General features: G+C 28.9%; 1 protein-coding gene across 2 annotated transcripts; it reads right to left on the minus strand.

Moving 5' to 3' along the window:
* Nucleotides 1–625: 625 nt before the first annotated feature.
* Nucleotides 626–12,667, minus strand: LOC149878694 (von Willebrand factor A domain-containing protein 3A-like). 2 transcript variants are annotated; one of them, XM_090071568.1, is made up of 13 exons: nucleotides 12,556–12,641; nucleotides 12,389–12,427; nucleotides 12,210–12,295; nucleotides 11,910–12,016; nucleotides 11,402–11,574; nucleotides 11,147–11,266; nucleotides 10,613–10,681; nucleotides 10,450–10,529; nucleotides 10,193–10,242; nucleotides 9,830–10,037; nucleotides 8,832–8,902; nucleotides 6,737–6,784; nucleotides 626–1,007 (listed from the first exon to the last, which is right to left on the minus strand). In XM_090071568.1, exons 2-13 carry the CDS (start codon nucleotides 12,421–12,423, stop codon nucleotides 912–914), a joined length of 1,143 nt encoding a protein of 380 aa, XP_089927694.1. In that variant the 5' UTR covers nucleotides 12,424–12,427; nucleotides 12,556–12,641; the 3' UTR covers nucleotides 626–911. The 2 variants fall into 2 exon arrangements, with proteins under 2 accessions (XP_089927694.1, XP_089927695.1); XM_090071569.1 differs by lacking the exon at nucleotides 626–1,007 and adding an exon at nucleotides 4,892–6,645 and having other exon boundaries at nucleotides 12,556–12,667.
* Nucleotides 12,668–12,686: the final 19 nt, after the last annotated feature.

Here is a 12,686-nt window from a genome sequence, read left to right on the forward strand (position 1 = left end):
AGTTATTATATTAAGAGTTTTTTGTAGGTCTGTTATTTTATTTTCTAAGCTACCTATGTTAAAAGTATATTTTTTTTATATATAAATATAAAGTAATGAAAGTATTATTATAATTTTGTTAACTTATAAGCCTGACTATATTTATATTTTATGAACTTAAAGTCTGATTGAATAGTTATGAATTCAAAACAAGTGTTGATATTTTTTGTTATATTATACCAGATGTTATACTTAATTAATAAAGAAAAATTTAAATATTATTGTGTATTCACGAAATTACCTAACCACTATCACGAAATTAAATACCATATCACAAAATTACCTAACTTTTCTCAATGACTTTTGAGCTTTTATAAAAACTTATCAAAGGACTTAAAATCCCAAAACTGCATAGATTCTAGTAACTTTACTCTATGTACATCAAACAATTAAAGTAATTAAGTAAAATTACTGAAATTGACTTTGTAATTACACATCTAGTTAATTTATCACGAACATACCTTCCTTTACCCTATTAAAGGTAATTCTCGTATTTACAGAATAAAATTTTTTTTTAAACTCATTAATTTTTTAAAAAGTGTTACTATAAAGTAAGCCTATTAGTCTCAATAGATTTTGATTAAAATAACTGTAATGAGACATTTATCTTTATATAATTATGTTTTTTAAATAACACTTTTGAAGATTGAATGGAAAATACTGACTAGAAATTCAACTTCAATGCTCCAGAGTAGTGAAATAGATAACTCAAATCTTCTTCACCGGATAACTCAAAGCTCTGTGGAAAATGTTTCTCAATGTAAGCACCTGGACACAACCACAACTGTTCTTCTTCAGTTGCTGTAACAAACTTGATCTCTCTTGCCATAAGCTTGGAAAGCAATCAAGCTGAACAATTTCCTTCAGGTTTATTAAAAGATAAGATGAAAGCTGACTGCATTCCAAAAGGAACAACTTTTCTTTATCAACTGGTGGAAACCTATTGGTTGTAACTGCTGAATGTCCTGCTATTAAGCAAAATCAAAGATCATTAAAAAAAAGTATCCTTAGAGGTTATAAAAGAACTTCAAGTCATATTGGAACTTTCTATTAGCGAAAGCAAACAGTTTATATGTTCTTTTCAGAAAGGATTAGGGAATAAGACTGCTGTAGAACCTAACATTTTTGGCAAATTAAATGATCTTGAGGAATCCATATCACATTTTTATGATATAATTTATAAGTATTAATCACAAAAGTACACTTTTAGAATGTTTTATGAGAGTCTGATTATTTTAAAATGAATAAGGCTGTGAGTATTAGGAATATTGGTTAATAAAGTGAGTAATAGCAATTATTGGTTATTAAAAAGTATAGGACGTTGAACAAACTTACAATGGTAACTGGATATGTGAATAGATATGCAAATAATTTGATAAAAACAGTTAAAAAGAACAATAAATTAGTTAAAGAAAATATCTTAACACTTGATGAATATAAAAAGGCATTTAATTCATGATTATTAGTTGAACAATTTTATTTACAAAGTCAAGACTACTAGAAATTAAGCTCATCTCTGACGTTGTTCACCGATGAACAAAACTTGCTGTGACTCAGATGACAATTCAGAAATTTGATGTCATTTGATAATAAGAAAAGTTTTAATGGAAAATATCTAATTATTCTGCAGGGCGGACAACATAGTTATTTCAGTGTTTATTATTCACAACCCCCAAGAAAGTATTATGTATTATGGTATTGAAATGATGTTAAGTTGTGTTAGAGTAAGGTCATGATAAGTAATAGACCACTTGTCTACATGAGTGAAGATGAGATAGAGGAAGCACTTACTCCCTTTCATTTGATGTATGGATGATATATATAGAAAGCAAATTTATGCTTTGATTTGGTCGACACCAAGAAACGTAAATGTACTTTAAGGAACTTCATGATTATTGAAAGCTTTTCTGTAAGGTTTACCAAAACAAATTAAAACAACACACTTATAAAACAAGTTAAACAATAAAAAATGAGAAAAGGTATTAAAAGTAAGTGATATCATGTTAAGTATAAAAAAATTTGCAGTAAAAACAAATTTTGCGCTAAAAAAAAAAAAAATCCTTTAACAGCAACGACAAAGATTTGACGCCCAGAATTCAATGCAGAATTGAAGGAAAAGACAAAGCAATTCATGGAGAAAAGTTAAAGGTCCTATTGAATAAAGGAACATCAAAGATATGTTTCCAACCTGTCAAAAAAGTAATTCCCCTGGAGATTGATGTTGAACAGATAACTTAGATAAAAATGATAATTCCAATAAGAATGTTTGTGTAGTTGAAACCAAGATTGAGCAGAGTGATGCGGTGCTCAGGTCAAATAAATAATGTCCAACTTGACAGGCAGCTCTTAATGGACAATATCCCAGTAAGCACACAAAGTTGAAATAACATTGATCAACATCAATCAACGTTATTTCAATGTTGTGTGCTTGCTGGGTATCATAGAAAAAAAAAAAAAAAATTATTGACAAGTCAACAAGGGGCATGTTAAATGTAACACTTATAATTGAATTATTATGTAAAAATTACATGGCCAACTATAGTGACAGGCCGAGTAAACGTACGACTTTTAAAAAAACTGTAGACGAGTTTTTCTTTTAATAATTTGTAATATGGCGCGATCAAGGAAAAAGACGTGTTCTTTCAATTTGATATTCAATTAATTTCAATTATATTGTATGTGTATTAAATTTGCATTCTTTTTAGATCTAAATAATTAGATTCATAAAATATGGTTTTTAAGTGTTGTGTCTCAGGATGCAGAGGTAACTACGATGTTACAAAGTCTGTGAAAGTTTTTCGCCTTCCAAATAAAAAAAATCTGGATGAACGAAAAAGATGGATAAGTGCAATATCTCGAGATAACATTCCAGATGGCCCAAATACTTTTATTTGTGAAGATCATTGGCCTAAAAACTATGAAAAAGTTTTAGTTTACAGAAAGTTAAGACCAAAATATCTACCATCTGTATTTTCTTCTGTAAACTCAAGTCAAATTCCAACTCCACAGGCACCACCAAGACCAACAAGTAAATCATTACCATCTTTTAGAAGTATTGTGCCCGATGAAATTGAGGATTTTGTAAAAGCTGACAATATTTCATCCTTTGATGATTTGTGTGAAAAAATAATGTCTAAATCTATATCTTTTTCTTTTTCAATAATATCAAATATCTATGAAAACTGTTTACATCTTCAATCTGCTGATATATTAGACAACTTTGGTGTTCCAAAGTTTATTTTAAAGATAAAAAAATGATTTATCCTTTGATAGCTACCACTGTGGTATTAAGTGCACCATAAAACCTCTTTCTTACAACCATATAAATACTATTAACTGTATTAGTTGTCTCCATGCTGCAATACACTATCTGAATTCTTTACCAATTGATCACAAAAAAAGTATTATCATTGAACAGATGTTAAGTATGAACTCCTTAGTGTTTATTGGTAAAAAAAAATATTCTCCTGATATGGTTGCCAGGGCATTTGAGTATTTTTCATTGTCAAGAACACTTTATTCTCGATTACGTGATGACTATGAACTACCAAGTATATCACTGATGACAAAATTGACATCAAAAGTTAGAAATGTTGGAGATGATGATTTTTAAAGTTGTATTTTGACAAATGTTCTATTTCTCAAAGACTGGTCATTCTACTAATTGATAAAATTTATGTTAAACCACAGTTAACACATCAAGGAGGTAACATTTTTGGTAAATCTGTTAACTCCCCAAACGAATTGGCAAAAAGAGTTTTGGGTTTAATGATTTGAACCATGAAAGTCTTGTGTTTAACTAAAGAAATAGAATTATAACAATAATATTATTATTTATTATTTATCTGCAACAACAATTATTCAAAACAATCAACTTTAAAAATTTTTAAAACACAATATCGTATTTAATAAATATAAAGTGGATATTATTATGTATATTGAAGAGATTAAAAAAATCCTAACATTTGCTAAAGCATCTTCTTTTTCAACATGAAGTTTGGCTAAATCATTATTCTGTTTTTGATTTAACTCATTAATCCTCTCAGCCTTCTCATTTTCATATCTTAATCTTCTTTAATCTTATTCTTTATTCTGAAATTTATATTAAACCACAGTTAACATATCAAAGAGATAACATTTTTGGTATATCTGTTAACTCCCCAAACGAATTGGGAAAAACAGTTTTGGGTTTAATGATTTGTTCTTTGTTTGGTGGAAAACAGTTTTTGTATAAGGCATTACCAGTAACAGGTTTAGATGCTAAATTTCAGTATGATCAAACAATGCAAACAATTGAAACAATAAAAAATTTTGGTGATTCTGTTGTTGCTATTCTTTGCAACAATAATAAAGTAAATAAAAAGTTTTTTGGAATGTTTAATCTCCGTAATACTTGGTGTACTAATGATAATATTTTTCTTCTTTATGATTTTGTTCATTTAATAAAATCTATTCGTAATAATTGGCTCACAGAAAAATGCCAAGAACTATGTTTTACTTTTGAAGGTGTTTCAAGAACTGCAAAATGGTCAGATCTTAAAAAACTTTTTCAACATGAAAAAGATGCTATTGTAACACTGTCTAAACTAAATGAAACTGCAATTTTTCCTAAACCAATCAAACGTCAAAATGTGTCAACTTGTTTAAGAGTATTTTGTGATGAGACTGTAGCTGCTTTAAAAACTCATTCATCCATAAAAAATGTTGATGACACTACAGTTTTTTTATCTATTTTTATTAAATTTTTAAAAATTGTTAACATTAAAGGACTTTATGAAAACATTTGTACTAGAGATGAAAATCTTGCTGTTTTTTCATCAAACAATGATGAACGATTGAACTTTCTTTTAAATTTGGCTGATATGGTCGAAAAAATGGCACCTGAAATACACGGTCAAAGAATAAAAAATTTAACCAAAGATACTTCTCGTGTTTTTTCCCATACGTGTCGTGGAATGGTTGAACTAGTGAAACATTTACTAATTACAAGTCATAAGTATGTTTGTCTTGGACATTTTACTAGTGACCCTATCAAGAAAGCATTTGGAAAACTTCGCCAAGGATCAGGTGGTACCTATTTTATAAATGTTCAGCAAATATTGGAAAAAGTTGACATAAAAAAAACAAAACTTTGCTTAAATATTGGTATCATAGCTAATGATTTAGAAGTTTCATCAAGTCATTGAATGTTTTTGTTGAATGTACTTTGTTGAATGTTTTTCATAATCTTCCTGTTATTGAAAGCGATTTGTCTAAAGAAATTAAAATGTCTTTGGTTTATATTGCTGGCTATGTCAGTAGAGAAGATTCTCCAGTTGAAGATACATCATTTTGTTTTGACCAATTTGGAGAATATATCAGAGAGATTAATCATGGTGGGTTAACTTTGCCTGGTGATAACATCTGCCATTGGATATTTTATTCGTACATTTTATTTCACCATCTTTACAAATGTGTACGTCGTGTTAGCTTATCTAACAGTTTCTTGATGGTATCTGACTTTTATGGATTTACCAATGTTTCAAAAAAACATTGTAGAATCCTTGCCAATATATATTTTAACAATTATTGCCATCTTTACTCCCCGCAATCTTCAAAGGAACCCAAAATGAGAATATTGAAACTAATTAAAACGTGATATATATGTTTTTTTTTAACTAATTGTAGTTTTATTTTGAAAAGTTATGTTGTTGTTTTTTTTCATAAAGATGTTTGAGGTTTTAGTACTATAAAAAATGAGTCTTTACTATGTTATAATGAAATGCGGTTTGCATTTAATAAACGATTTTTTTCATTTAAGAGGTTTTATTTTTTACAAAAACCTTTATTTATGATAAATTAATTACTATCTAATGAATTAATGAATCTATTTAATAAATAACCTAAAAAACGAATGCTTCCATAAAAAAAAACAACTCGCCTACAGTTTTTTTAAAAGCCGTACGTTTAATCAGCCTGTCACTATAGTAGGCCATGAATAATTATAATAAATATTATGTTCACAATAAATATTATGTTAAAGATTTAGTTTATTGACATGTTGCTCTCCAAAAACCCCTTTTTATTATATATTGTTGGTTGAGCAGCTCTTTCTTACTTTTTCGAACAATTAAAATATAGTTTTCCCAAAAAAAAAAGAGATTTTTTCAGTCTGTGAGATTTTACACCAATTATAAGGGTCATATAATAAGCTTATACAATCCACAGTCACAATTATTTTGATCAATCAGTAACACCATCAGTTATCTCTCAATAAGTCATACATACAAAGAGTTATATCAAAACTATTTTGTTCCTTATATGTAAAAATACTGATTATCAGTAAACCAAAGAAGTATGATGAAAATGAAATCAGAAAAAAACCTCATAAAGTTAATTAACAAGACATATTCTATATAAAAATTCAAAAATTTAACTCAAAAAATAAGTTCATAAAACCTTTGTTTTATTTATGTCAAAGGATCTTTCTCATGTGAAGGAACTAACTTGCGTTTCATCAATTACTCAGGAGTTTTTTGCAGTAAAAAATTGAATTAGTACTCATATAATCATAACTTTGCTTACTCTAAGTAATCACAGCCGTGTTGTTCAACATGAGTTGATTTTCTTTAAAAAAGTTAAAATGAAATAATAAATATCAAACCAATGAATAAATAAAAGTATATTTTTTAAAAAATTATACACATATTTTGCAAACCTTTTTTTGCTCACACTTTAACTGATATTTTTCCAATAACATTTCTGTCTAAAAAAAAAATTAAAAAGTAATTAAAAAAATATTGAATATAGTTTATTTGTCACTAAACATGACATTAAAAAAAATATATTGACGCCTCTTTCTCCACTTGTAATCAAGTTTTTAATGCAATACCAAGCAAAAAGATTTGAAACACTTACAGTATTGGAAAAAACATTTGCAACCAAATAATGCTAATTTAGTTTCTTTATATAAAAGTGCTACATTTTTTCAATTTAGAGAAATAACTTGTAACTGTTTAGAGACAAAGTTCTTCAAGTTTTATTCATCACAAAGTTCATTATTTCTACATGAAAATTAATAAATTAATCAAAAGTATTAAAAAAAGTTGGTTTCCTTCTGGACAAAACAAGTGCAACTCGACAAAATGTTGACCAAGCTGTATTTCTTTATCAATATTTCGCGGCGAATCCTTTGTTGTTGATCACAGCCTTGCATCTTCGAGGCATAGATTCGATCAGGTGATCAATGAAACTCTGTGGAATCGCTGCTCAGGCCTTTTGGATTTGTTCAAACAGTTGATCCTTATTACGAACACCTTCACGATTAATTCTGTGGTTGACAATCTCCCACAGGTTCTCGATAGGGTTGAGATCCGGAGATTGAGGCAGTCAATCCATCACCGATAGGTGGTTGTCTTGAAACCATTGCTTGACTACTTTTGCAATGTGTTTTGGATCGTTGTCTTGCTGAAAAACCCATTTTATTGGCATATTCCATTCAGCATGAGGTAACATAACATCTTTCAGAGTATTTTTATATATGAAACGGTCCATTATTCCATCGTTTCAATGTATTGGACCTAGACTGTTAGCAGAAAAACACCCCCAGACCATTATATTGCCTCCACCATGCTTCACGGTCTTATGGCAGTAACGTAAATCGAGGCGTTTTCCGACCGGTCGACATACATGGCAAATGCCATCGCTCCCAATGATGTTGAACATTGATTTATCACTGAACAGGACAGTTCGCCATTTCAGCGCATTCCAGTCAATATGAGATGTAGCAAACAGGAGTCTTTTCTTCTGGTTTTTTAGTGAAATCAGCGGTTTCTTTGCAGGGCGTCGAGAAGACAATCCCGCTTCAACAGCACTTCGTCTGATTGTTCGGTCAGATACAGGCAGCTCTAATTGCTTTTGTATCTCGACTGATGATATCCAGGGATCCTTCTTGACGGATCAGACAATCATAGACGGATCAGAAAATCAGCACTTTGTCTGATTGTTCGGTCAGATACAGGCAGCTTTAGAAGTGGTGGAGCGCGGTCTTCCACCTTTGTTATCTGCTGCCAACTTCCCCATAGAACGATATTTGGTACATAGTCTTGATACGGTCCATTTTTTCACACGATATTTATCACAAAAACTTTTTTGTGACATTCCACTTACGTAATCACCAATAATTTTCTTTCTTAGTTCCAATCCAAGACTGTCGGGAGCCAATTTTGCACTTGAAGTCATAAAAATATTTCTGGATGCTACTGGATGCTTCCAGATGCTTCTTCTGGAAACTTCTGGAAGCTTCTGCATGCTTCTTGAAACTTCTGGAAACTTCTGGATACTTCCTTTAATTATTAAAAAACTTCCGTGACGTTGACACGGACCAGACTTAAGAAAATGAAACAAACCAAAAAAGTTGCACTTGTTTTGTCCGCTGCAAAATGGCACTTGTCAACAAAATTCTGCCTGTGTGCTGTCACCTGTCAGCTGATTGCTCATGTCATGGCATGCTATGATTCTGACTGTTTGCTGTGGTAGTATAGTTCATTTCGTTTTTAAGATATGTAAAATTAGGAACACTTTTTAGCATTGTTTGATGTTGGTTGCAAACGTTTTGTCCAATACTGTATTTACTTTTTCAATTCACTTTATATACTAACATTATGTATTATTTATTGGTGTTAAGTCACACAACCATATAATTCTTACATTCTACATTCTTATACAAGTGACTGATACAATTTGATCTTGATTTACATTTCATGGTTTATCTTTGTTTTATGATATTAAAGAAAAACTTTAAGACAGCTCACCTTTTTCATATAAGAACCTGCTTTATTGATCTCAGACGCTAGTAATCTCATATCTTCATCATCAACAACATCTGTAATGAAAGTAAAAAACAAACCCTGTAAACTTTTGACATTTTTTATGTTGATGCTTTTCTTGGCTTTTTTTTTTTTTTTTTTTTAATATTATTATTATTTAAGTTTAAAACTATTGTTTATTTTTTTTTGTTTAAATTTGAAATTATTATTTTTTAAGAAACACATAAGAAATTGAATCAATTAATTCTTCAAGTAATAAACTATGAGCTAAACTATAAAATGGCTTCACCCAATTTGACATCCACCCCAGAGCACTGGCTAATTGCTAACTGGCTAATTTCTCAGTTATCAACAGCAAGAATACCAAGATCACCACAGCTGCTAAGGGATGATTATCAGGAACTTTCACATTTATCCTGCTCATTTCTTGGTGGACAGAAAGGCAGTGAGAAATTTTTAGCTCCCAATCCAACAGACCATGTGAGGTGGATGACAAATGAATTTCATGAACAGCCCAACTTAAACTGAGTCTTTAAAAGGAAAGTCTTTCTTTTTAAGACTGAAAGCTACAACTGGACCATTAATCAACCAATTTGGCTATTTAGTCAATAAAAATGCATTAAAAAAATTTGCATCAAAAATATTTTGATTCCATTCATGTGTGAACAATATCCTGACACTTTTTACTTGTTTTTTAATGTTTTATTGTAAAAAAAGTTTCATTTTTAAACACCTGGTAAAATCTCAAGAAAAACTTATATTTTCTAAAAAACACCCAAATCCAATACTCAAAATAACAATTACTTACCTCCTGAAAAAAGAAGGAAAGATTTTTCCTTAATCTTTATTTCCCAAATTAATCCTTTTTAAAATTTTTTTTTTTTTTTTTTTTTTTTGTGATTTACCCGCTTACACTGGTTTTCTAAACTTTTTTTCACAAAAAAAGAAAAAGAAAAGAAAAAAAAAGCTATATAAAAATTTACCAGATTCAAAACTCCAATGAAATTTTCCATTTGCTATTTCACTAATTCTTCTAAGATCTTTTGAGACATGTGAAAGATCATACTTTGGATAGAAATTTGAGTTAGGGGGATCTAGTGGATGTAAATCAGGAGGTTGCAAAAAAATACAATTTAAAGTAACCCCTTGTGAACCCACCATAGCCTCTTCAATATAACTGACAAGTACGTCCTTTAGAAAAAAAAAACAGGTTTAAAAGTAACTAAAACTTCCAATAAAAATTTCACTTTCTTTCTAACTTTAAATAAAGTGAGAAAGTAAACAACTATTTGTAATGTAATACACAAGATTATGAAGAGTAAAATAAAAAGTTATGACTGTTCTACCATATTGTCATAAATTCTGCCCAGTGAAACCAGATATAAACCAGTGAAATCTAAATGAAAAAATACCATCTCAGTGTTTTTAAAAGATTTTTCTTATAAATGATATTAACTTTACAACTTAAAATATAAGAACCATGAAAAAAATCTATATGGATTTTTTGAACAGTTTGTGGAAGGTAGAGGTCTAATCCAACTATGCATTTTTATCACATTTTCAACACAGTATTAAAAGCAAGCACAAAAGCAATAACATTTACCTGAAGTTTTTTGTCTAAGAGCAACCTTTAAAGCAGGTAGAAACTTTCGGATGCCGCTGCATGATAAAGAGAGTAACCAACTAAAGATAAAAAGTAACAAAACTGAAATTTCCAATGAGAAACATTTTACAAATCAGTTTAAAAATATTAATTACAGTTATACTTCCAACATTCGCTTATGGATTCTTTGACTGGAAAAGTTGACTCATAGCAATCAAGTGTTTCATTGCAGCTGAAACCAAAAATAAAGAAAAAATATTGTTTCTTATGTCAATAATTTTTAAAGACGTTAATCTACGATATAAATTTTTTAAAGAAATTGAAAATTTAATCAACAAATATGCAACTAATTCGTTTTTTAACTTTATAGGGGAGGGGGGGAGAAGGGGGAGGGGGGGAGAAGGGGGAGGGGGCCATTACAGCTGAAACCAAAATAAATAAAAATATTGTTTCTTATGTCAATAATTTTTAAAGAAAATAATTTTTTTTAAAAATTTGTTAAAACTTTGTTAGTTTATACTAAAAAAAAAAAAAAAAAAAAAAAAAAAAAAAAAAATTGATTATGCTTGTTATCCAGATTTTACTTTTTAAAAACTTTTAAAGAATTCAAATAATATTAATTTTAATAACATTAACTTTACTAGCACTGAAATCTTAAAAATATGTAAAATGAATTAAAACTGAAAGCAATACCTACCAAATAATTTTAAAATATTTTTTTTGTAGAAGCTGTTCTTCAAAGAGCAACTTGAATGATGGAAAAAGATAGCAAACATGACTGCTTGCTTCTTGAGATAAATCAACAATAATGATTATGCTGGGAAAAAAAAAAGTAAAACGTACCAAAATAATTGACAGTTTTCTTGTCAACATAAATTAACGCTGATTTATGAACCAAGCAGAGAGTACTGTCAACTACTAAATTCTTACTGTTAGCTACTAAAAGACTAACCTAGACTCTGAAATATTTCCAAACATTTGCCTGCTACCCGTATGCATTAATGAAAACTGCTTTTTATAGATTCTTATGGCATTAGACAACTGGTGAGTATAATTGTTTAAAACTGCTGGATCAACATGAACATTTTTCACACTACCATTAAACCAATCAACTTGTACCATACTCTAAATATGTAAATAAAAAATTAATCATTAAACATAGATTAAGTAAGTATTAATGAGTAAATTAAATATAAACTAAAACTAAATAATAATAGTAAAAATAGTAATAATAAAAGTAAACTAAATAATATAAATTAACATTTAAATAAAAAAATATTTAACCTATATTGATTGAACTTAAATTAATTTAAAAAAATCACAAACACATCACAACACACATCAAAAACATATCACAAACTACAACTTTCACTTAACACTCTTTTTTTTCAATATGCTCAACAGAACAACAAAAACAACCTTGAATCATAAACCCTGAAGCAATCAAATAAAACATCAACCTGATGATGCACTGTTGATTTGACTTCTTTATCAATAGATGGAATGTACGTTTGTGCGTAGGAGTATGCATTAGGACCAAGAATCTGGTAGAAAGACAAACCTCGAGCTGTCAAAAACAAGAAACAATAAACTTATTATACATTTTATCTTTACTTACTAAGTGTTCTTAGATTTTCTATGGATTTTTTTTATTATTGGAACCATTTTTATAAAATGAACATTTATGTAACAAATATGTTACATTTAATAATATTATATTTAATAACAAATATATTATTGTAAATATGGAATGTTTATACCTTTTAGACCATTGTCTAGCAGCCACCTTTTTGAAGGTAATAGCGAGACAAATTTTTCATTGAAATTTAAATTTCCTAGTTTCAACCTAAAAAATACCAAAAAGATGAATATACAACTACTTACATATAAATAAATCTTAAAACAGAGCAAACTTAAGACTTAAAACAAATGAAACTACCTGTCAATATATTCAACTTGCAACTTGGTTGCCATGATACTAAAACACAAAGAAATTTGGTATTTTAAACAACTACCAGTAAAATTTATGTATAAAAATCTACATTTGCTATTTGCATTAAAAACTTATGCTTCCAATTTAAATATTGACTAACATAGAAAACTGACCTTTATTTCATTTTTCTTAATGTAATTCTATCTCTTACAATCAAAATTGCTTTAGCCATTTTAAATGTTTTTTTAAAAATGCTAGCAAAAAAAAAAAAAAAAAAAAGAAAAGAAATGAAAGCTTAGTTCAA

Source organism: Hydra viridissima, unplaced genomic scaffold, assembly GCF_058129835.1.
Source record: "Hydra viridissima isolate aposymbiotic clone 2 unplaced genomic scaffold, HvirCarnegie_v1 scaffold_14, whole genome shotgun sequence".
NCBI lineage: Eukaryota > Metazoa > Cnidaria > Hydrozoa > Anthoathecata > Hydridae > Hydra > Hydra viridissima.